Here is a 26199-nt window from a genome sequence, read left to right as displayed (position 1 = left end):
CAGCACTGCAATATATGCAGTAAGGTCACACTCTTAATTCACAGTTGAGTTTTAAAGCCGATACTAGCTACATCTCTGACGCACACACACTAACACCAAGAAGCCCTTAAGAAGCAGCCAGCCTCATTAGCTTTTTCATGCATTTATGATAAAATAGTATGGTCTTTCATTTGCATAATCACCTGCTGCACCACAACACAACATTGTTTCAGTGATGGAGATTGTCAGGGGCTTTTCAGTGAACTGCCAAGCTGCGGAATCCATCCATTGGAGGCTGATACAGTCAGACGGCCACTAAAAAACTGGGACATGGTGTACAGACCTACTCTGCTTCTGACATCTGACCAGATAGATGCTTGGGCGAGAAGTAGATATTATTAGTAGTCAGTGCAATTAGTCAGAAGTACAATTCCTTTGTTCTAAGTTGTTTCTATACTTAGCTCAGTGTGGCGGAATACACTGCATACTGTACACAGGCTCTTAATGCTCTTGATATATCAGTAGTCAGAATTAGAAACAGACATAATTTGGTGAGTATGAAACTATGCAGTTTTTACATTCAGGGAAGGTTGATAATTACTAACACACATTCACTCACACACACACACACACACACACACACACACACGCACACACACACACACACAACTACAGAGGCAGGCGTAGGGGAGCTGTCCTTGGTGCTGAATCAGCCACCCGTGTTTGGCTGCTGGTGCTCTCTGAGTATGCTGGCCTGTGGCTCTCAGCTGTATCTATACTACATGTATGGCAACTGAAAAGAGCAGTAGGAGCCATTTTGTTGAGAGTTGGGTTCACTCAAGATATTTGCTTTATTCTATATTTCAATCACATTTTTATTTGCTAGTGTGGCTGGTTTTATAAGAATATGGCAGGAAGTTTATGTAGTGGGTATGGTCTATGATTTTGATTTGAGGCACCATGTATCCTGACTTCAATTATCTGCTTGCTTGCCAGAGATGAATAAACCAAAATAAAACAACAAAACGTATATGAGGAGAATTTTTACCTGCATACAGTTCATCATGTGCATCAGTGGCCTTTTGATTTAAGGTTTGATTAAGTACAAACTGCCTCATTTTTTCCTTTCACTTAATACACTTTATGATATTTTTTATTTGATTTGATCAACTATTTATAAGAAAGAAAATGATAATATTTATCCAAAGACAAATCACATTATTATACGATGGAAATTAATAATCTAAGCGGTGGGTTTTACAAAGCTCAGTCGTAAAAGTTAAACGCTTTAGAATTCCATCTTGTCTCTTGGCGACACCCATTTCTTCGAGCGTCATCACCTCACAGCCAATCACGACGCGCTCCACCGCTCCCTCTGGTGCGTTTTGAGACGCCTCAGCCAATCACAAGAAGCCCAGCGCTCGCCGCACTCTGTCACGGCGAAATCAAAGTTGTTGTAAGAGCGCGTGTGTGCATGCGTGTGTGTGCGCGCGAGAGAGGAGGAAAACTGGCCGGTGGATGAGAGAGGAGCGAGCCAGCGGGGATAAGTGGACTGCTGGATGTTTTCTCCTACCGAATCCGAGCGTCAAAACAGACAACAAACAAGCACCCTTTCGACGGAATACCGCACTTAACAAGCTAATCGTCAGATGGACGCTGCCGGTGGAAGATGACTTGACACTTGAAAGTAGCTCTACCTGTTCGGACGAGACACCGTAGCGATGTTTAAACCTCAGTGTGCATAGCTATCTCAGTTCCTCTGCCACTGTGGGCTTAACAGTTTTGCCGTTAAGGGAGCCTTTTTTTTTGTCCTGAGCTAAGATGACCGAAATCAGCGAAAAGGAAAATGAACCACAAAACCGAGACCTTCATCGACCCCAGACTACCATGCCCAGCCAGCCGGAAACGAAGGTAAGTTGCCAGCGCACTTGTTTGAATTTAGATTTATCATTTCAACCTAAAAACCAACAGAAAATTGTTGAAGCAAATGGGGGGATTGAAATCGAAGTGCTCTGATTACCAAATTAACTGTTGGGTCTCTCTTTAAAGTCTGATTGTTTTTAGTGTAAACAATGACCAAGTTGTCCGTCTTACGTGGCTAATTTTGTGGAGGCTGTTGCATAAGAGCTTTAAGCCGCTTTAACTCATGTAACTACCCTGACCTCAAAGTCAGAGGGCAGAGATTACGTGAAGGTGCGTGTCTGCTTTTGTTTTCTTTGGCGTGTGTAGTCCATGCACCAACTGGAATGATGAAAGGAAGCACAGGTTAGGACTGTTATCCCCTATTGACATTCACACAAGTTCAGAGAGATGCTCTGAGGCGGTTTTTGTTGGGTTCGAGCTCACTTTCAAAGAAGACGTCTGTAATGTTTTGTGCCTGCAGTAAATCTGGGGGTCTACAAGTATGAGCCGTACCCCTGAAGGCCTTGCAACCTTTTTCTTGGAGAAACAGGAAGCCAAACAAGGGGACAGATTAAAGTTATATGGTCAGAAACAAGCTCCTGGTTGCCAGTTAATTTCACACTCCTCCCTTTCTCTGAGCAATATACAAATTTTTCCATTTTGCATTTTGGTTTCATGTTGCAATCATCTGAGATCACGTGATGTTTGTGTACTCTGCACTTGATACTATAGACTGAAAAAGGAATTCAAATTGATAATCTGATATGTCTTACAGGATTCATGACTAATATAATTCTTTGGTAAATGACTTTTTCTTCCGTGGTTTTATTTTGATTTGTTTATGTGTTTCTTGTTTATCAGTTTTTATGCTGCAACTGCTATGTTGGTCCTTGCAAAAAAAGGGTCCCAACCTGAATGGAACTAAAAATATAATATGAATAAAATTAAAATTAGCACAAGTACCCCCTTGAGTGCTCTTTGCTGGTAATCCAAAGGCGTGTAATAACCTCCACTCTTTTTTTCTGAAAAAGATGGTCTTTTGATTGCTTTTTCCTGCCAAAAAGTGGAGTTGAAATCCAAATTCTCACTCACTGCCTTGACCTAAATCTACTGCGACGCGTTTATTTATTTATTTATTTTAGCATTTTCAAATGAGCTTCAAGAACGGCCTTAATTGCAGCGGCAATCGCAACAATAAATTACACAGAGGCTGAGCTTTGTTGGTCATCGCCACAGGGACCTGCAACAAGCCTGGCAGGACGGGCCTCTCGTTGTTTCTATTTGAATACAGACAACACAATGCATGGTGGGCGTTGAGGTGCTGCGTGAATTTATGAGCCAATCAGGTAGCAGATGTTTGCTGTGTCTTGCTAGGGGCTTGGTCATAATTCACACAAATGGCTGTCCAGACAAAACAGAACTGGGAGGAAGCAATCCTCCGAGCTGCGTCAAGCGTGGAGCTCTGTGTTTGCCAAGCTCCCGCTGGCAGCCGCGGCAGCTCCACGTCTCGCAAGGAGAAGGAAGAAGAGGAAAGAGGGGGGAAAGATTAAATGTGTGTTACAACCAGGGTCCCTTTTAGAGTAGTCTGCTCGAGGGCATCTCTAGAGCTTCACTCGTCTCTTTCTGCCACTCTCAATCTTTTCACTCATCTCATTGCTCTACAACCGTTTCCACCGTTTGCTGTCCCCTCCTCTGCCTCCGTGCCTTTCCCTCTTTTCTTTTATTTTCGGTTCCTCTTACCGCCTTATTCTCTGCATTTCTTTTTTCTCTTCCCTTTCATCCATCTCCCTCTCCTTCATCTCTCACTCTCCATTCCCTCTCTGTCTCCACCATCCCTCGGCTCTCGGAGTATTTATTGCAGTGCTAAGTGGGCCTACCAGCTTTCTAGAGTGCTTCTAATAGAGGCTGTGACAGACAATGAATAGTTATTCCACCTCCTCTACTTACGGGCACCGTGATAGGTCCAAAAATATTATTATTCCTCTCTAATCACTTAGAGCACATGACATTCAAGTGTCTTGCAAGATTCGGTCAAGTGGATGACAAAGAAAGTTGGTTAAAGATTAAAGAAATGCATATTTGCTTTCTTGCTGAGAGTTAGATGAGAAGATCAGCGTCACTCTCATGTCTGTGTGGGCAATATGAAATTAAAGCCAGCAGCCAGTTAGCTTAGCCTAGCATTAAAATGGAGAGTAAGGGGAAACTGTTTATTTTCCTTACTAACATGACAGTAGTATTGATCTTCTCATATATTTCTCATGAAGAAAGGGAATAAGCCTATCTCCCAAACTATTCCGTTAATCTCTGCACTGTTTTAAGTGGAGGAAATGAGAGATGTGCTCGTATTCAGCAGCTACATAAAGTTTAATATTCACAAACGACAGTGGGCATAAATGCTGATAATGCAAGGTGGAGCCTTCGCACAGCCCATTGCTTTCTCAGCCAACACAAAGACGTTTTTATGAGGTAAAGTGATGGTTTTTCCTTGACTTTGCCCTTCGCTCTCACTTTCTCAGAGATCTCGTCCTTCTGCTCTTCTTCCCACCGACTTCCTTATCAGCCCCTTCCCCCCTTCCTCTTCTTATCTTATTAATTTCTTGTTCTCCTCTTCTGTATTTCCTCTCTCTTTTCTATTGACCGTGGCCCGTTGAATTGAAACCTGAAACCTTTTTTCCACCTGCACTTCACCTTTCCTCATCTTTCCTTGATCCCTTCTTCCTTTAATAAGCTGTCTTTTTTCCCTTCCATAGCCCTGAGTGGTTGGCTGGTGAAGGTTGCCTGAGTGCTTGAAAGCATAAGGGTGATTTAAGAATAGGATAGCCAGACACAGGTCCTGCCAGGAATGAGAGAAACACAGGAAAAGAGGAGAACAGTATGAGGAGAGAGGCAGGAGAGAGGAGTGTCAAATGAAGAAGAAGATGTAGATTAAGACTTCTCCATTTCACACCTTTCTTACCTTCAGGTTTCATTCTTAAAATTACTCTTCCTGAAGCTGCAACCAATCGAATTCAATTCCTGAATTTTGACAGTTCATGAAACAAATCGTTAAACACAAATGCATTTTTGTGAAGTGGAGCATTTTGCTGCTTTATTCATTTGGACGAGTTTCGACGGTGGTGGCATTTAATGTCCTTTGTAACTGTGTCAGTAGGCAACTAAACCTCTTTGACGAGCTTTTCTGATGCATACCAGCACACGTCTGTATCATTCATGTGATTATACAGCGCGGATGACATTTCTGAACAAAATATATTCTGCCTCCTTGTGTTTGTCTCTCCGTATCGCTGTTAGCAGGAGGATACATCACTCACCCTCCTAACTGCTGACAGACCATGATATGTTTGTGTTTGTTCTGCCAGAATGATTGACTTGTCCCACTGACCATTGATACAAACTGCAGTCTGGACAGAAAACAGACACACAGAGACACAATAAGAGAGCGAGAGACAAGAAGAGATGGATATTCAGATGGACAGAAGACACTCAGGGAAAAGGACATCAACATGTCTTATCCAACATTTTCGCACTTCACAATGTCAGCGTTGTGGTCAGTGTTGACCCCGCACTGTTTTGATTAATGATGAAGCCACTGGATTACTGTCCTTGATTGAGATCTAAAATGCTGCTGATCCAGCAGAGTCCCATATGCAGTGTCAGGGTTAGTGCGGAGTCAGTTGGGAATAAATATGAACCCTTTTAGACCTTTGTTTAGGACTGTCCTCAGGCTGCTGCTAGAGACAACTAACTGCTGAGGTAATTTGTCTCTAAAAGACAAAGCTGATGAGGCGTAGAAAAAGTTTTTTGTGGATACCTCTGACCTTCTGCTCTGAATGTCAGACTCACCTTGGAAAAAAAACCCAACTGAAAAGAATACAGCTGATAAGATACACAACAACTGATCACTGATCAACTGGGTGCTTAGCGTAACTTTACTGCCAGCTCTTCAAAAGCTCAGTGGTAGTAAGTTACGTTGAAATGACCTTTAATTATTAAAGCTTTAAAAACTTGAGACTTTCACACTGTGGTTCATCAACTGAATAATTGAATCCCTGTGTCCCCTCTGTTTACGAGTCCCACGTTTATCTGAAATAAGGATTCTCTTAACATACCTCAAAGTCAATTAAGACAGTTATGTCAGTCGCTTACTGTATGACCGTTCTTATAGGGCTGATTATGCAGCTCAAATTAAAAACTGGCATTTTTCAGTAGCTGACACTTCACAATTTATTTTATGTGTGTTGAATGTAGGATAATACAGCCTAATGAAAAGGGAACCAAGTTGTCTAGACCACCTCAGCGACCGTTGTTCTTTCATCACAGTGTGAAAACCAAAGCGCAGCTGTAGCAGTCATGCAATGCTACCTGCATAAGCTCCTTGTGCAGTTAAGCCTTTTAAATGGCTCGATTTGGAAATGCAAGCTTATTTTGCTGCACTCTCAGACAGGCAGCTTGTGAACTGGCAAACGTCATGGCGAGAAGGAGGCTCAGGATCACTAAGAAACAGCCCTTCAAACAACTAACAGCCAGATCACACAGAGCTGTGAATGCGACAATGAGAGGGGGATAGGAGAATAATTTATCATGATTCACACCTTTTCTTTCACCTCAGATATTAACATACAGTATGATTGGTCACAGAGACAACTCTGGTTCATTTTACGTTCCCCATTTAGAAAATCCTTAAAGTTAAAGCCTTATTGTAGCTTCTCTTCCAATCATTGGGTTTGTAGTTGCTTGAATCCATGATCTGTTAAGATATAAAGTTGTGACATGACATTAATTTGGTGATGCAGAGAAAAATAAAGAACCAATATGTTTGGAAAAGATAGATAGATAGAATAAATGTAATATTTTCTGAACTGTTTTAGAAGTTTTCGATTTGTTCCAGACCCTATGCAGCCTGTGCAGCGAGGCGTTACAACTTTCCATTTGCACAAAAGGTCGTTTCACTAGATGCACTTTTACCTAACAGGGCCCAGCTGGAACGATGCCTAATGAGGTCATCTTTAATTCAAAGCGCTGGTCACTGCAAGAAAACTGCCAAAGTTAATCAGGTTCCCGTGAGTTCTGTAATACTTCGAATATCATGATTGGCTAGAGATGTCCTCAGAAACAAAAACTGCAGTGGGTTAAGAGTCGGCAGACACTGTGGAGTAAAGTTGTTCGACCGTGTCCAGACTGTGAATAAGGATTAAACAAGAGGAAACTGGTGCTTATTTAAAAGGTGCTTAACTGTGTTGTGCGTACATTCACATAGCAGCATGGAAACAGTGGAGTTATAAGACTAAACACCTCAAAACACTTTACAGATTCACATTATAGCATAGCATAAGGACACAAAGGCAGCTTTGGTACAGTTTAAGGATGCTACTTGAGCCACACTGAGGATTAAACTGGGCCTATAAACCTGATGTAATAAGTGCTTGTGTATATTTTCATGGCTTAATGCATTGAGCATTTGCTATCATGTGTTCTGCCACCAGCATTTTGACCGTAGATATTCTTTTTATTGCAGCTGTTTGTGATTGTAGTTTCTCTGCTATCAGCTTATTCCAACCAAGCGAGCCATTGTGCTACCTGCCTGAGGTGTGTGTTTTTATTACTGCTAGGCTTTGCTCTTTTCACTTTTACGCTCGCAGACTCTGAATGGTTTTTAAATAGCTAATACTGTCTTGTTTGCTTATTCTGAATGCATGTATCATTTGTTGGGTACAACAAATCAAGACTCAATAATCCAACAGTGGCCTAGCCATCAGTCCGAAATTGGAGAGCATTGTGTCCGATTTTAGAAAGTTTAATTCTCTTTTCTGAAAATTTTTCGTGACTGCATCTGCAACTGCCTCGAAATGGCAGCAAAATGACTTTTTTGCGCCCCATCCCCCCCCCCACACACACACAGACACGCGCGCGCACACACACACACACACATACTCTTCTTAATCATTTATTTATCCAGGCTGTCTTTATAACAGCCTATTTATAGAAGCCTTCACAAAACATCTCTGTGTTCTGTGCTCATTTTTTTAAACGGCCGAAGAACAAGGCTGAGACGTCTGCTCTGTCTCTCCACTGTACCGTTTGCCTGTCAGAGGTGTGATAGAGAAAGGCCCTTGTGCATTGTCAGGCTTTCAAAGACGACGGGTGTTGGTGTTGTGGTATTTTCAGGCTATCTATTCCCTCGCTGTGCTCCTTCTCCCATTTCTTCCTTCTGTTTTACCTTGTTTGCTTCACCTTCCTGTTCACACTTTCCTTTTTATTCTTTCCCTCGTCTTCTTCCTCACACCACAGTCTGTTTTAGTGCACTACACTACGCGCACTGTGATGAGCTAATTGCTGTCAGTACTTCAGAGTGTGATGGGTCCCCAGTTCTGTGATCCATAAATAGACTTTTCAGAACCTTGCAGACAGACACAAGAGTGCCATGGAGAAACAGAGAGATTTGCATTCATTAGAACTGTGCTTTTGATTTCTTGTTCTGTTTTCAGGGGATGCGAAGCTGGTTTATTTATTTATTTTTTTTCACATTTGAACACACTCCCTGTTTCAAACCTGCAGCTATACTAACATAAATTATAACACAAATCCACACAATTATAATCAGAGTAACCATAACGGATAGAACATAATCAAGATAGTGCATGTGCAATGTGATGCCCTGCAGCACCTGAATTTGTTGTATTCCTACTTGTACTGATTGTACAGATGTGAGTAACTGAATGAGTTTAGTGCTTCTCTCAACTAGTCTGTCTAAACATGTTAAGGATAAGAGTCCTCCAATAGGCTTTAGGGGCTTCACCACAAGTTTCAGGGTTTACTAATCAATCAGAATGAGCCCATCAGAGCCATGAAACTGCTTGTGTGACTGTTAGACAGTGCTTGCAAACTAGTTCATGATCATAGAGCCAGTCAGAGGGCGAAACATTTGTTAAAAAGAACTGACCTTGGTCCTGAATACAAAACCGTCAAAGTCAGTTGTACATGGCCCAAAATATGTGCAAATATAAAAACACCCAAACCCCGGAGCTTCTTTTTTGTTATTGTTGAACAATTAATTCCCCAAACCAAGGCCGTGGTCAATGATTAACTTGTTAAAGTGCCCAGAATAGTCGAGAAGCTGCAGAAACTACAGTGCATCTTTGTACATTTTGAGAACAGCCATAAAACATGTGGACTACTTCTTTAACTATCCTTAAGCCTAAACTTTACAGGATAGGAAAAATGGCACAGGATGGATACAGAAACTGCCAAACAGATCCACTGATCCAACTGCAAAACCTTCCACTAAAGTTTTATTCATCCAACAGTTTTTATTGCTTTAATCAGTGCTCGTCTGTGGACAGTACAGAATTAAATTGAAGTTAAATGCTGATGAGTTAACTCTGTAAAACCACTTACAAATACATTTTATTCCTTTATATTCAGATGAGTCCTGTTTCTTTAATCTTTGTAAAAGCTCAGCAAGGTATATTAAGCTATTGATTATCAATCATATGTGGCCTTGTTTGTATCTTGAAAGAAATTGTTCCTTTCCCCCTGGAACTGGAGCACAGACCGGTCTTCACCACAGAGAAGATTAACAAAGTCAGAAGAGTTAAAAAATCTAATAGAGACGAACATCCATTACTGAATGGACCACCGGTTGAGCCAAGAAAAGGCCATTAAGGAAAGCTTGGACTCAGCTCCCTGAAGAAAACATTTACGAGAGGCACTCACTAATGAGTCAACAGAGAGGACTCTTTTCATCACTCAAACTAATTGGCATCTGTGAATCTGTAGCTGAAAGAAGAAAAAGAGGAACCTGCTCAATGCTATTGATCGACTTTTACTGCGAAGGAGTGAGACGGGTGGTGCTTTCAAAGCTCAGAGGTACAGTAGATATGATGAGGATGCTACCATTGCTACCATATCACACATAAATAGAGAAACAGGGATTTAAAGTATACACATTTTCTGGGGTTTTATGGAGCAGGAAAGATGTCATCGGTCAGCAAAACAATGTCCACAGTCCAGCTGCTATCATAGACGGCTAATGAGCTCTGTGTAATTTGAAGAGGCACTTCTCAGTCCCAGGGACCTATTGCATCCCTCATGCCCTCATTCTACAGGCCATTCTCTTGATGTATGAATCCACAGCAGTTATTATTATCCATATATTGGAGCCCATCACCCAATACTTCCACGTAATTGTTTGTCATTATCGGTTCCTCCCTATTGTAGCCAAAAGCACTGGATGGCAAGTGTGCAGGAAATGGAGGCAGGCAGAGTCAAAGATAAACACGGTGTTTGCCGTGCATCACTGACTGCATGAAATGCGAAGGCGCAGGCCGCTCAATAAAACTAATCAAGCATGAATTTTAAGGGGTATTGACCTGTGGATTCGCAAGGGATGGCAAATTTGTGATCTGAGGAAAAAAGGAGGGCGAAAGCTGAAAATGGAAGATCAGAAGCCAGTCTGACAGGGCAAGGACAGTCAGAAGGTAGAGCTGTTTAACAGATTGACTTTTCAAACACCACATACCCCCTCGAGCTGGATGCCTCTGCTTTAAAGTGTCACCTTTTTGCTGTATATAATGTCAAAATTAAAAGAAAGGACAGGTCCTTTAGTTTGTCAAATTGTAACCAGTCCATCACTTTTGAGCTTTAAAGCCACTGACGGCTTGGTTTCAGAGGGGATCTATGCTATTAAATGCTTGTGATTAGTTAGGTAACGATCTTACTGTTTTGCTTCACATGTAGCTAATTCCTAATTGGTGCTTGTAGTTTGGTGCAAGTACAAGTCATCACCTTTCTCCACCTGAGCCCAGCCTACTTCACAAAACTCAGACAGAGAAAAATCTATATGGACTAAAGTATTAGGAAACCTGACCATTACACCAATGGGGACTAAACACACAGACAGCTTTGCAGATATAACAGTTTCAACTCTTCAGGGAAGGCTTTCCAAAAGATTTTGTAGTGCTTCTGTGTAAATTTTTGCCCATTCGCGCAGTAGAGCATTTGTGTGCTAAGGCGCTGATGTTGGACCAAAAGGCCTGGCTCACAGTCTCTGCTCCAGTTCATCCCAAAGGTGTTGGATGGGGTTAAGGTCAGGGTTTTGTGAGGGCGAGTCAAGCTCTTCCACACCAAACTCATCCAACCATGTCTTTATGGACCTTGCTTTGTTCACTGGGTCCCAGTCATGCTGGAACAGAAAAGAGCCTTCCCCAAACTGTTGAAAGCATAGCATTGTCCAAAGTTACTTCCCTTCACTGGTAGTAAGGGGCCTAACCCAACCAATAAAAAGCACCCTCATACCATGCCTCAATTCAATAATAGAGAGGTATGTCCCAATACTTTTGTCTACATCATGTGTCTCTCCTCATTCCTCTCAATCAGAGACACAATTGTAACTGGTTGTAATTAAACATGCTCCTCAAAGTCACCTACTCATCTTCTGTTTTGTTTTTTGTCTTTCAGTTGCAGCGGCTGAAGCGCTCCCTGTCTTTCAAATCCGTCATGCGCAGCAAGAGCATGGACAACTTTTTCCAGCGCAGCAATGGCGAATCACGCCCTCCCTCAGCCCTCATCACCACACCTCCACCCCCGCCATCTCCTCCCCCCCTCTCTGAATCCCCCCTGGCTTATGAGCGCTCTCCCTCTCATTCCCCATCCGTCAGTCCCAACCCTTCGTCGTCATCACACTCACCTTCTGTCAGTCCCTCCCTGTCTGTGAGCTCAAAATCCCAGCCAAAGTCTCAGGCCCAGCCGGTGCAACCGCTGAAGACCCACTGTTTTCAGGAGCACGTCTTCCGTAGGCCTACCAGCTGCCAGCGATGCAAACACATGATCCAAGGTAGATCAGTTGTGACGGTTAATTCAAATACATGTGCATTTGTGGAAAGTATGCAGCTATGTTGGGACAGGTGTTCATGAAGTTACATAGTAGTGTAGTGAAGTACACCATTCCATGCTTTCTCTCAATGCATATTGTTGATGGGGTTTTTGTTACTTTTATTTCAATTCCATTTCCCATTGCCCGATTTACCACATGTAGACTGTGGGTACAAGACTCCCATTGGCTCCCATTTTCCTTCCTATCCACTATCTATGGGTTGCCATTTTCACAGTCCTCGTCACTACTGGAACAACAGTCTTTCTAAATAAGCTAGCACCTGTTACTTTTTCTTTTGCAGGAACTAAGGAACTTAAATTCCTGTTTTTTGCCTCCCCGTGTCCTAATGTTCAAATAAAAAGACGTTAACCCAAATGCAATTTTACAAGGGCACGGTCACTGCCTCCTGGGTTTTGCAAAACGATTGTGATTACTTTAAAGAAATACAAACAAGCCAGAGCAATTTTCTGCTGTACCAGAGTGAAAATGGCTCTCCGCTGTTATGCCCATGGAGGAGCTGAATCAAGATGCTTCTCACTAGTGTGCAAAGTAAATATTAAGTATTATTTTGGGGCAACATCAGCTTCAAAATGTCTTCACCCAAATCACCAAAAACATATTTTCTCTCTTAATTCTCGTAGGTTTTAGCCATGTTGATATTTTTGGATTAATTTGCTAAAGTTTTTGACTGGGATTTTTACTTTGCCAAAAATAATGAAACATCGAAATCAAAGTGTTTGTGTTCCTCCCAGGATTAAACTCAGGATAATCCATAAATCTCTCTGTGGACCGTTTGCTTTGCGTCTATTTATTGAACAGAGGATTGTCCAAATGAAAACTCTTGGCAGCGAGCTCTGTGGTTCAGTGTTGTTCACACAAGTCTTCTGGGACATGTAGTGCCTTTTCTGCAGTTGGTGTGCTGACATTCCTCGGCTGCACCTCTCATGGATTTCCAAATCACAGGTTTTTCGTGTCTCTAGTGGTCCTAATTCCAGATATATAACTTATATTTAGAGAGGTTTTTTTTCTAAGACACACATCTCCAGCACCTAACATTTTGACTTAACTTGTTACTGACAACAGAAATGCTGACAGCTTTCTTTAGTCCACCAATGTGTTCAAGTGAATTATTTGATGTGTCTGCAGGGAACTCCAAGCAGGGGCTGCGCTGTAAAGCCTGTAAGCTTGCAGCCCACCTCTGGTGCTCATCAGAGCTCTCACAGCAGCCCTGCAATGGCAAGGTAAGAACGCTTCACACTGTCTTATCATAAAACCTCAATTCCATGCGTGATTCACCTTTCTGAAGCCATGAGTTACCCTTTAATGGCCACTTAAAATATAGAGTAATACAAAGTTTCTCTACAAGTGTCTGGCAGAGATTTGACACCCAGAGATTAGTGGTCATCTGGTGTTAATAGGGCTGTGAAACTCTGCAGTGCTCCTCCAAAATCATCCAAGAGTAGCTGGATTTGCCACCTGGTCAGTGAGAAAGCAGCGAAATATGTGCAATCAGTATAATAGTTGTTTTATTATTATTGGCCCCAATGGTATTTTCACCATAATGATTTATCCCAAATGCATCACGTTGACTTCACTGATGATTCATTTTGGTTCATAGTATTTGTGTGCCTTTTTTGTGAAAGGGAACAACGCCATCCCAGAAGGGACAACTCTTCTGTTCAGCATGACTTTGTATTAATTAAAAATATTAAATTAAATCTTCCTGTGTTGCTTGGGCTACACTTATATCCCACTAGCCTGTCTTACCACGGGAAAGAAAGGGTTCTCACATAGTTAATTACATTTTCATAATGTGTATTTCTTTATAAAACTGAGTGGAAGATCTCCATAGGCCAGAGACTAACCCAGAATGCATTGTCAGCAGATTTACAGCATCTGGATGCTGTAATTGTCCCTCTCAGTCAGTTGGCATAGCCTTCAGTCCTTGTAATATGCTTAGCCTCAAAGCCCCCGTCTTGTTAAAAGAGGATAATGCCCTTTTCAAACCAGCAGAGACAAAGAAGCAGAGGTTATAAATGGTATGTGGATTGACCAGGGTTTTTGCAAAGTAGACTAAGACACTGGGAAACATGTGAAAGGGTCACAGTGGGATAAAATTATCTCCCAACTGTAAACGCCATAAGGGGAACGAAAGCGGAGGAGGATGACACTGGTAAAGTTCCAGTGGCCAGGTCCCAACATTTCTTCACTCAGCCTTTTTGTCCTTCCTCCCCGCATGTGCTGCTCTTCTCACATGACGCCCTCCTCTCTTCCTCTCTCTAGTCTGGATGCTACATTTCCTTCCTCCCCTCTCAACTCTGTTGGAAAATCAATATCTCCCTGTACCAGCTGGTCTGGCTAATTCAGTGTGAAATTCAGTGTTTTTGAGGCGCACACAATCCCTCGAGGATATGACACGGCGGGCTCTCGCCAAGCCTTCGGCAGTGTCCTTTTCGATCACCGCACACTCATCAAAGCACGGATTAGGCATTTTTCTGAAACTGGATGCGGTTCGAGGCTACTTCTTATACATCTATGTAACTTAAGGTCGGGGGGGTTCACCGACTCTCAACCCAAGTGCGTCATCAAGAGCTTTTCTGTGCAAATAGATTGCTTATGAAGTGCTGCAATGTGGAGCAGATTTTGGGCAACAGTTGTCCCGTTGCTAAAGAAATGCTAAAGCTAGTTGAACCACATTATGATAGAGTAAAGTGAGTCATGTGACTGGTGGGGGAAACTTGATTTTCTGAGCAGAGACGACTTGAGCCAAGATAGAGCGGCGATGTAGTTGATGCAGGGAGAAGAGAGCGAATTGTCTGTTAGCAGTCGAGTCCAGTGAAGAGCAGCAGGACATCTTAGTGTGACAAATCGTGAATATATCAGTTCTGTATGGAGTTCACACATTGTGGAAGGGAACTAAGTACACTTACTCAAGTAAACTTTGGTATTTATACTTAAGTATCTCTATTTTATGTTGCTTTATTTATTACTTTGTGTCTCAGAGGCAAATACTGAACTTTTCGTTTCATTTGTGTGTGAGCTACAATTACTCTTTACCTCGTAATTAACATTTCACATACTGCATACATGACCATCTTATAAACTCGTGTTTGTCTGTTAGAGCCACAGAAGTCATATTATTATAAAACAAGTGGGAGACATGGTGTGTAGTGTAGACATGGCTTCGACCAGTTTTAATAGTCACCTGGATTCAGGTTTCAGGAATTGTCCAGAATGAGTTGTCTTTTTTTTTTTTTTTTTTTCAACACCGGTCACTAGAAAAGTCTTGACACAAGTTGAAATAAAATAATGAATAAGTAAAAATAGGCTGACTGACAGATTATTATTTTTGACAAGTTAGTTATTTTTGCAATATTCCTTCAGCTGTATAACTAATTTATAATCACTTTGCAAGATGGGGCCATTCTGCATAATGAGTACTTAAAAGTCAAGGATCTGATTACATCTTCCACCACAGGTCACCATAGTAAACACTAAATACACCAAACTGGGCAGGCACATCTTGCAAAGGTTCTTGTTCATGTTAAGTACTGTAATTAAAAATGAAAAAGGAATACTGATGACTCCAGTTCCTCTTACTCTCAGTTCATTTGCTGAGTGCACCCATATGAGACCAAGTGCTTTAAAATACCTCCGGGATAAAGCAGCTTTAAATTACTTTGGAATCATGACAACATTTTGCTAATCAGTGTTAATTGGAATTAAAGATGTATTACAGTTTAAAGAAACAGGCCTGTTGAGCACTGCACAACATAAATCCCTCAGCAGGAAAGCACAGGAAAGCTTGCTTTCTTTTTTAAACCTCAACAAGTCCAAGACTGTCCAGTCCTGCTCCACAGTCGCTGCTGCTGATATGCTGATATGTGATTGTATGGGTTGTGTTTAGCTAATAAATGTGAAAAGGAAGATTCAGTTTGTTTCGATTTGGAGCACCGGCAGAGGAGATGAGGCCAACTGCCCTCATTAATTTGCATAATCTGACAGTAAGTGACGGATTTTTCAAGTTTATTTACAGAGAGATCTTTTGTTTTGTTTGTGTCCTTTGTTTCACGTGAAGCACTTTGTGGCAAACCGTTTCAAACAAGAGCGTTGAGTGTTGAAAACAATACTCAGAGGAAACACACTTGGCCAGCTGCATTTCTCTGTGTCTGTACTCCATAGAGCTGCAACAATCGGGCCATTATTGGATTAGTATAGTAATATTTTAATATATTATACCTAAGTGAATATCTTTGGGTTTTGGACTGTTGGTTGGACAAAACAAGCAGTTTAATGACATCATCTTGACATCATCTTGAGAAAATATGTTAGATCATTTGCAGCCCTGCAGCACACACATGATTGAACCCCAGTGTGCTAGATATCATAATAATTTTACATTATATGTGGTGGTTATTTTGAATTTGTAAGAGGTGTGTTATTGTAATTGCATCATCAGTTGAAAATAGATACAAGAAACAGTTCACTCCTGTGTTAGCGCAAAGTTTGCTGCAGTTGTTTCAGTCCAGAGGTCTAGATTTGTGTTCTGTGGGCGACAAGATAAAGCAACGATTCTGGGCAAATTCTTGTCTGTCAGTCCTGAGAGGAGCCATCACACTCCCTCAAAGCCTTAAAGCAATGTCTCACTTTTGCGTGACTTTTGTGCTTCTCGGAAGGTCTGCACTCACAGAATCTGTCAAATCCTCATGGCTGTCATTTTGATGTATTTCCTCTACATAAATGTGTTCTTTTACTTTGACTTTCACACATTTTCAGACACGAGCCTACAAAAATGTTCAAATGCTTCCACCAGATAGAAATATTTCCTGCAATCGTTGACAGGTAGTGGATAAATTATTTATCAATAAGCTCCCATATGACACATGACGACATGGTGCATGCATGTGGAATATACTGTATTTAAACTAATAAAATTACTGAACAGTGTACACTGAACTTACCGCAGGATGGCAGAAAAACACGTTATAGATTAAAGACATTTTCCTGATGGCATATTATGTTAGATGCAGAGATTAAATGAAGCTGATATACTATCTTTATAGACTGTTTCTATTTACAGAGCAGCAGAAAAGATTAATCGCAGCCTCTGTCAGGAACAGGCATTTGTAATTTTATCTCTTAGACCTATGAGTCATGCACCAAACATATTTTCCTCTCTAAATAAAGAATCAGATATCAAAGTTGTACAGTAGCAGATCTGCACTAGTTGATGTACCATTTGACAGACCTTTGTGATGCCTCAATATGCAGACCATGTGGGTGAATTTTCTTGAAGGCGGATAAGGAATAAGTCTTTACACTCCACTAGGCGTATAGGAGTGCGTATACCCTGTTAAAACTGGTGGTGAGTGTATTATTGCCACCATCAGTGAGTAATAATAAAGTTAGTGCAGTCATAGATCATATTAGCTGATCTAACCTGAATGTGTCAAAATGAAAAAATGTGTCAAAAGCATTCATTTAGCCTCTCTGGCACTGATATCAAGGAGAAAAATACAGAACCACACCTGCCTACTCATCAAAACTTCTTCCTCCTCCTGCAGTCTGTAAATTGGGAGGCTCAGATGGAAAACTAAAACCCAGCATGACATGTGCAAAATGCTTTTAAATGTCATCCACAAGAGAAACTATGCAACTTTTGAAGTTCATGGAGGTTGAGATGGAAATGATGAAATGGGCTTTAGTGTTTGCCTTTGATATCCTGGTTTCACACGTACGTCTCATCCTAATAGTCAGGCTTTTTCTATGTGTGTGTGTGTGTGTGTATGTGTGTGTTTAGATTTATTTAAGGGGCTTTTTGTCTATTGATAGAAGAGAGATGATGGGAAAGAGGCGGACACATTGACATTTTAAGTTTAACCTGTGCTGTACTGAAACCATGTGTTACTATACGAACAGATATTGAGCCAAATTAACCTGAAAATGTTGAATCTGCAAATACTGATATAGTATGTGCACAATATGTGCTCACCTCTGGTTTGTAGTGTTTGTTTAACGTGTGTATACGTAGATGTTATGTGTTTTTTTCTTATACTGGTGATTTATTGTTTATATTCAGACAAATAGAATAAACACAAGTAACATAATCCAGTTGTTTCCACAGCTGAAATGTTTAAAGGAGACACACACACTGTGCCTACCTTTCCCAGATGAAACCACACAGGTATTACATCTTCTCTTTGTCATATTTCTGCCTTAAGTAACGTTTCTCCTTCTCCTTCTCCTCCTTCTCCTGCCTCCCGGTCTCTGCTGGCCTGTCAAGAGAGGAGCTTTCAAGAGGAACTTCAGCTCTCCTCTGCTAACCAATGATGCGTTGGGTGTGGTCAGAGAGGCTCCTGCTGCCCAGGGTGAGTGATGGAAACGTTTACTGATTTGTCACAGCACCATGCAGCTGTAATCTCAGGATGACTAATCGCTGTGTCTGTGGCCTTCGGCCCTGAATGCCTGGCAGGCCACTGTGTGTGTGTGTGTGTTTGTGTGTGTGTGTGTAGGGGCATTTATGTGTCAGTGGAGCATCAGCAATAAAACTGCATGTATTGCTTTGTGTGTAGAGGCAGATAATGGCATTGTTGACCCTGTGTATGAGGCACTGCGCTATGGGACATCGCTGGCTCAGATGAGTCGCTCCAGCTTCAGCAGTATATCAGAGTCTCCGTGTCATGAGGTATAGAAACACAGATAAAATACACAGACAAGTCCAGTCTTTCATTCATGTTGACATTAATTGTTGACATTAATCATACTGAGAATATCACTGACTTTTCTGGCTGCAATGCTTTCTTTCTTAAAGGCAGAAAAATTACAAGAGAAGCTAGAAAACCAGCCAATAGCTGAAGAGGAGCACATCCCAGGAAGTAAGGCAAATCATTTTCCTTTGAGTTTCTAACTAATTCACCGTTTGGCAGCTTTTGCCACATTTTTTCTCCTTCTGAGAGGTGAATGAGAGGATTGATACTGCTCTCACAATGTAAAGTTGCTGCTCTTAATGTAAAACTACCAGCAGGAGCTGGTTAGTTTAGCATAAAGACTGAAAACATTATGGTGGAATTAGCAAGCTTCTGTACAACAACTACAAAATCCACCTACCAACACCTCTAAAGCTCTCTATGCTAGACACATTATAACTCATTTGTAAAATTCATACAGATTCATTAAGGAAATATAAAAAGATGTCAAGCATAAACAGGACATATTTGGGCATGTCTGCAAGCAGCATAATAGCATCTCAATTGGCAAATTTTAGAGGTACTGATAAGTGGATTTTGTCAACATTGTACAGTGCCAGGTTCGCTGTTTCTGGCTGTTTCTGCTCTTTGTGCTAAGCTTCCTTCATATTTAGTAACTTTTTTAAGTCACCATGATAGCCAGATACGTTAAGATACAATGAACGCAGCTGACAATAATATGAATTAGCAGAAAGTCTACAATGAATAAGTTTGTCTGATCAGTTAGACATAAGGTGCAAGATTAAAGTATAGGATTCGCTCTCTCTTAAAATGTCAGCTAAAAAAAAATAATAATGCAATAATGTCAAATTATTCCTTTAAACTGTTACTGCATATCAGGTCTTTAAAATCCTGTGATGTAGAGGTGTCCACTTTTTCACTGAAAAAACTAAATTTAGTTCAGCCCTCATCAACAGACTGTTTTTGAAATTATGCTGTTTGTTTCTGTGAATTTTTTTTTTAAAACATGTTAATACCTGAGTGTCATTTTATACAATTCATTTTGTTTCTAAGGTATACACAGTACAGTGTGACATGCTTGCAGCCTAAGTGTGTGTTCTCTCCACAGTACTTTAACCTCTCTGCCTTTAGTCCCTGGAGAAGGGATCATCTGTTTGTACTGCTGCCACATTACAGTAAATGACCTTGGCTTCAGCTTTCCTTCTGTTTGCTTCAAAGTGACAAGACCTTTCTGTGTATCCCCCACCCCCTCTTTTCTGACTTTCACCCAACCTCTTTCGCTCTCCCTCTCTGTACATATTGTCTTTCCGTCTCTTCTCCCTCTACCTCTGTCTCTTTGTGTCCGTCTCTCCAGTGCTCACCCCCCCTGAAAGCGAGAAGGCTGATTCGGAAGACAGGGTCAGCCTGAAGGTGTGTAGTCAGCAGTTCCTCTCGTCTTTCCTCCTCATTTTTCTTGGCAAAAATCTCACTCTCTCAGCCTCCTTCAAACTCTTTGTTCTTTTAACTGGGTTTTTGATAATGTGTCTCTTTTTCTTTTCTCTCCCTCTCTCTCTGTCTTTTGATACCCCTTATCTGTCAGACACCGAAGAGAGTTGAGGTTCACTCCATCCACACCTATGTGGCTCTCTACAAGTTTCTGCCTCAGGAGAACAACGACTTGGAGCTACAGTCAGTCCAGTTTCTTTGTGTACTTTGTACTATGTTTGTGTGAGGGTATAAAAGGAGAAGGAAGGATGTACCTGGCCAAAATGTACCAACATTCACGCACCATCTGCCTCCCCAGCGGGACGATCGTAGGGGGTTGTAGGGTTCGGACTGGGAAGGGGGCGAGTGTGTGGGGGGGGTGCAGGGAAGGACAAACAGTTATACTGAGTGTGCAACGTTAAAAAAAAAAAAGAGTCTTTGTGTGTTAGCACTGTAGGTGCAGGAAACTGCTGAGTGTGGTATGACACCCACTACTAATCTGCTGGATGCGTCTGTGCAAGAACACACGAGGCACATGGACAGTCTTTGAAAGGACAGTCTCTCCGAAAAATATCTCCTTTCATGGTGACATTAAGAAAAAGAAGTTAGGCAAAAGGTATTCAGTGAAAACCATGCCTGATGCCTGTCCAGTGTAGCCTAATAGCCTAACTTTAAGGTGAAACTTAAATTTAAAACATAAGTTGATATAAAAACAGTCAAAATGACATTAAAAAATTACTCACCTCTTGTTATGTGACCAAATGTAAGTAAGTAAAATAATTTCTGTTGAGGAAACATTTTTGGGAAATGTGTTTTTGTGCAGAGTGGTCAGTTTAGATGATTGACACCACTCTTATGTCTGTATACCTGACAGAAAGCTAGAATCAGCAGCCAGTTAGCTTTAGCTTAGCTTAAATACTTGATGCGGGGTGGGGGGGGGGGGGGGCAGTTAGCTTAAACACTTAGCTTAAACAAGCAAAATTTTTAAGATAACTGGATGCTGGCTGTAGCTTCCTACTTAGCATACAGATATCTAATGAGCATGTATTCCGAAATGCCCAAGTATTGTGCAGCACATTTTAGATGTCATCATTTGGGAATAATGTTGCATTTTTCCTCCAGGCCTGGCGACAGAGTTCAAGTCACAGATGACTCCAATGAGGACTGGTGGAAGGTGGGTTATGAAAAACATCTTCTCAAAATCTATTCAAATGCTCCACGATGCTGCCTGAGCGCTGAATGTTTTAAAATCGTATTTCCCTCTAACACTTTTCTCTATCTTTCTCCTAAGACTGTGTTCAGGTGAATGGATACTACAGTAACACATGCACATTCAGTTACACAGTCGTAGAATTAGTTGAAGTTCTTCCATTTAAAGCAGACCTGTTCAGACACAATAAGATGAAACAGCTGGTGGATGTGCTTGAAGGACAGTAGGCGTGGTGATCACAGAGATAGTTAGCAACAAGAGAAAAAAGAGGAAGAAGACAGATTGCAGTCAGTGTTTTAATGAGGCAGCTGAAGATCTTAACCTTCACCTGCTGAAGGACAGACAGACCTTTACATAAACAAAACACCAGAGAAAAGTACCAGGATATTCACTTAGAGTAAATAAGAGTTACCTGTAGGTTTTCCTTGCATGTTTCAATCTGATTTGCTCTGCTCTTCTCATACTGGCTTATATTGCTTACAGTGAGGCAACACAAATTGTATTATGTTGTGTTGTGTGATTTGAATGTCATGCAATATTTACATCAAACCACATGTAAACAGCTTTAAATAGTGATGGTGAAATGGTAATTAAATGCGACACATGTTTTTTAGTATTTAAAGTAATTTCAGTCCGCTCACACCACATTCCATTTCATAAAAATGACAATTAACCCCCAGCCTGCCATTTTAGTGTCTCTGAAGAGAACAGTGGGGGGATTAGGGCTCCACAAATACAGATGCTTCTTGGTCTAGCACTGCTAATTAGGGAACAAAAACACCCTTTCCATTTTTCTGTTAATTGTGATGGTTTATTCAAATTCCAGTGTGTTACTGTGATATAAATGTGATGCATATTTAGGCAAGTGGTCAAGTAAACAAAAATGAAAGCACAAAGGATTTAATAGCGTATGCACAGCCAAGGACTGCTGTATTTCGGGGTTTTCGTTTTTTGTGTTGAAATGTAAGCTGGTAGTTAATTAAAATGCAATTTTAGTTGTCATCAAAACGGCAAATTGTGGCTAATTCTACAGAGGAGGAATTTAAGTCGAGTCAAGAGAAGTCAATCATAGGTTTTCTACTACAAACAATTAAGAACCCTTTTTTCCCATTCTAGCCATCAGAACAGGATAGAGAGAATCTATTTATATCCCCCAATGACTAACAGGCTGTTTGTGTATGTGTGTGTGTGTGTGTGTGTGTTCATGTTTGGGTGTGTTTACCAGGGGAAAAGCAGAGACAAGGTGGGACTGTTCCCGGCCAACTTTGTGCAGCGGGTCCGTCCTGGTGAGCGTGTGTGGAAGGTCACCGCTGGTTTCCACGGCAACCGAGACAAAGGCCAGATGAGTGTGAAAGAGGCCCAGGTGAACACAATGCACAATATTTCTCGATGATGCATGCTCACACACACACACACACACACACACTGAATAAATGTATGTAAATTCATGCAGAAAACTGCTGAGATTACAGAGGACAGCATGTTAATGGATTCCAGAGCAGCTCACTTTTTTCCCTCAGTCCACAAACTCTCTCACATTACTGAATGTCACTCGCTCCTCCTCCTGCTCCGTACCCCTCTCCTCCCTCCCTCACCTGCTCTTCCTCTGCAGATTTGCGTGGGGAAGAACGAGGAGATTGACGGTTTCCTCCGGCTGAGCAGCGGTAAGAAGAGAGGCTTGGTCCCTGTGAAGTATCTCCTAGAAATATGATGACGGCATGCTTCTCCTTCACCTTCAGTTTGACAAAGAATTTCACTATGACGGAGAAATACTCAGGAGTGTTTAGCCAACACCTCACTGACCACCAAACACCCACCCACTCCCCCTTCCGTGAAGTGGCAGTGCATTAGCAGGTCAAGTGGACAACGACCCACATTTTCGCTTTTTACTGGGGGGGCTTCTTGAGAGTTCTGTAGAGCTACTTTTCTTGTAGCACAACTCTGCTTGGTGTGGTTTTATACACACTCAAAACAGAAATGTAGCATCACGTTGAAGAGGGCAGGAAGCCTGGCTACCTCACTAGCCATTTCCCTCGGCCACCCGTCTACAAAAAATGGGAGGGACTACCTTACTATGATGTCAAGGCGTGTCCAAGGCTAAGGGACTTTGTGAGCAAGCTGTCTTCATTTCATTGTTTGTGTTAGAGAAAAGTGAGATTGTGAAAGATTGTAGCTGTTTGTTGTAGTGGCTTGTGCAAACACATTTTGGTTGGTTGTTTGAAACTCTCAACCCGATTCGGTTTTGTAGACGATGCACTTTTGTTTGTGCAGACTGCAGCTCAAAGTGTGCACATGTCTGCTGTCGTAATATGAATTCATGATGTGCATACGTGTCACAAAATGATTCAGGTATTACATTGTATGTATGTAAAAACAAAAAAAGAATCTTGGTCAAATGAAAGTCATAAAACACACACACACACACACACACACTCTGGGATTTCTGCATTTCAGCTCTCCGGTGATTAGATTATGGCACATTTGTGCTCTTCACAGCTCCGATGTGGCAAATGCTTTGCGTGCACCTCGGGGAGCTTCTTACTCTGTATGCCCTTCAATCACACTCTTTACACACACACTAACACACACACAGACTTTGATGCTTCACTCGCAAGATCAACCATTAGAATCTGCTTCCTGTCGTATCCTCAGCGTTGTTTATCTGTATGTTATATCCTGTAATATTTGCTGTCATATCTGGTTGTCTGTACTACAACATGAGGGTGGTGTGCTGTCTTGACTTTCTGATGCTTTTTCTCGCATGGAGGAACAAAGCAAAGACATAGGCTGTTGTAATTCAGGGTGATGAATTAAAAAGCCAAACTGTTATTTGTCAAAAAAAACAAAAAAAAGAAAGAAAAGGTTATGATGGGTGTCAAATGTGTCTGTCAAAGGGTCATGTTCCAAACATCTGCTGTCAAAAATGTGATGAATTTTTGATGAACTGCTAATGTTTCTCCCAGCACACTTGATTACTTTTAAGTGACTCTGAGGGACTGTCATTGCTGCCGTTATTTAAGGGGCGACGAGGCAAAATCTCAATTTGATTTATTGCTCTGTCATTGTTTAACATAAGGCAGTGACAAAACTGCCTTTGTTTTGGCAATAACTGTAAATAAAAATATGACAGTAGTTGTAAATAGCCTTATAAAGATACTGTATATATTGGCTCTGATCAACACTCTGACCAAGAGGTTGGCAGATATCCAGGAGCCAACTAAGGGCATTAACTTCACAGTTATAAATCACATGAGGTTATTGTTTATTGTCCTGCTTACCAATGTACTCATCCTTTTGCTCAATTAACACCTAGCCCTGTCAGCACAAATCGTTTCAAATACTATGCACAACAGTTCTAGTCACTCACTTTACTTTGTACTCAGCTTATTTCCAGCGTAATCAAATGTGTGTCATGTGTATAGCCTACCTGTGCTTTGAATTTGTGTGGGAGGGGGGGAGGTATCACAGCTCTGCACCACGCGAATCCCAAACATTACCTTCACTGACTAGAACCAAGATTGGCTCAGGATCAGTATTACCCAGGTGAAATCCGTTCCTCACCTCAGTGCACACTACCAGGCTAGTTCTTTGCATGGCTAGCTGCCCTTTTATGCTCACATCTCTCAATAAAGTCAGATGAACTGTCAAATTGTGTGCTCATTTATTTGAGAAATAATTTGCACTTTGTTCTCCACTTGTGGGCTCTGGTCCCACTGTCAAAAAGGCAGAGTAGGGTGAAATGAAGGTTTGGTTTTGAAAGAGTTCATGGCAAAAAAAAAGGGAGTATATAGCAGCTTTAACTTACTGCTATAAATCTGGACTGATGAATATTTCTCCTGTTTTTTTTCCAGTGTCATTCTGAAAAGTTACTCAAGTGTTCAGCCCTGCAGATCATGAAAAGAGCATTTGACTTGCTGCAATGTTTGAATGACAATTGAATTGATAAACTGTTTTTTTGTTTTTTGTTTTTTTTACCTCGTTGTAAATTAACTGTACCAAGGTAAATGTGTTAACACCACACTTTAAAAATCCTGATTTCAAATTTTGAATAAAGATACCAAAAAAAATGATTTAAAGTATGGAAAATAAAAGCACATTTAATGTAAAATTGACCTTATGACTGTAATATCATTAATACAATAACATGTAAGCACAACTTCAGTGGAGCTTATGACTACTTCAGACACTATTGGGTACTTTAATCCATAACAATCCATCACATTTAGTAAAAATCTGAACAGTAACAAGAGGCTACCTGTGGTATGACATGAACAGTACAGTATGTCCCTCTGAAATGTAGTTGGAAGAAATATGAAGTGTCATAGAATTGAACTATTCAAGCAAAGTACAAATTTTACTCAAGTACAGTAGAGTCTACCGGGAGACTGGAAGCTTGCTATTTTCTGCCCAGTCAATCAGACAGCAACCCTGACATTAATTAGTAATGCTGTCAATTACACTTCTTCATGAGCTGATGTGATAAGTGACAGAGCAACGCCACAAACTGACGACAGAACCATTAAGGCACTGTGTGAGTCTACAGCCATGCAGGTGTAGTTTCTGAGTTTCAGTCTGGACCAAATCGGTGGATGGACTGACACAAAGACTGTGTTTTGGTGTGACTTAAAAGACACTGTAAAGTGAGAACTTAATCTGTCCTTTCTTTCTTTCATCCACCCACTTTCGCCTGCCATGTGCTAAAAAGCACTAATTTAAAGCTAAATGTCTGCACTTTAGCCTCATTGAATTTGTAATTTCACACATAAATTCAAATCCAAAAAGAAAATGTCTCGCTTCATGGCCACAGAATCACTGTGAGATCTTTCATTTGAGTCGACAGAGTAGAGTCTGGGAGGACTTCTTGTTCTTAATGACCATAAATAATATGATTAACTCCCAATAAAAACAATTGGCAACAGAGGAGCTGTTGGCAGGCCATAGACTGAGCTGGCAGAGAGCGTGTGTGTGAGTGTGTGTGTGTTCCTGAGGAGATAGCCATTTTAAACATTATACTAAAATACATAAATATGGAACGCTGCCATGATAGGACGCTAATGTTAACATAT

At 41.2% G+C, this 26199-nt stretch overlaps 1 protein-coding gene across 2 annotated transcripts; it reads left to right on the top strand.

The window, feature by feature from the left end:
• Positions 1 to 1414: 1414 nt before the first annotated feature.
• Positions 1415 to 25219, top strand: LOC124053145 (SH3 and cysteine-rich domain-containing protein 2-like). 2 transcript variants are annotated; one of them, XM_046378115.1, is made up of 12 exons: positions 1415 to 1890; positions 11338 to 11713; positions 12899 to 12993; positions 18036 to 18120; positions 18325 to 18437; positions 18564 to 18627; positions 19814 to 19869; positions 20039 to 20127; positions 21046 to 21097; positions 22359 to 22496; positions 22746 to 22797; positions 24985 to 25219. In XM_046378115.1, the coding sequence occupies exons 1-12, from the start codon at positions 1801 to 1803 to the stop codon at positions 24993 to 24995; spliced, it is 1221 nt and encodes a 406-aa protein (XP_046234071.1). In that variant the 5' UTR covers positions 1415 to 1800; the 3' UTR covers positions 24996 to 25219. The 2 variants fall into 2 exon arrangements, with proteins under 2 accessions (XP_046234071.1, XP_046234070.1); XM_046378114.1 differs by lacking the exon at positions 24985 to 25219 and having other exon boundaries at positions 22746 to 24775.
• Positions 25220 to 26199: the final 980 nt, after the last annotated feature.

This window comes from Scatophagus argus, chromosome 21 (assembly GCF_020382885.2).
Source record: "Scatophagus argus isolate fScaArg1 chromosome 21, fScaArg1.pri, whole genome shotgun sequence".
Lineage (NCBI taxonomy): Eukaryota > Metazoa > Chordata > Actinopteri > Scatophagidae > Scatophagus > Scatophagus argus.
This window is presented reverse-complemented; position numbering and strand designations above follow the sequence as displayed.

What these genes read in the sequence shown, in the direction of transcription:
- LOC124053145 (XM_046378114.1), top strand. Translation starts at nt 1,801, where the DNA reads ATGACCGAAATCAGCGAAAAGGAAAATGAACCACAAAACCGAGACCTT. An exon ending in ATGCAAACACATGATCCAAG is followed by an intron (nt 11,714 to 12,898) that starts GTAGATCAGTTG and finishes ATGTGTCTGCAG; the next exon opens with GGAACTCCAAGCAGGGGCTG. An exon ending in AGAGGAGCACATCCCAGGAA is followed by an intron (nt 18,628 to 19,813) that starts GTAAGGCAAATC and finishes CCGTCTCTCCAG; the next exon opens with TGCTCACCCCCCCTGAAAGC.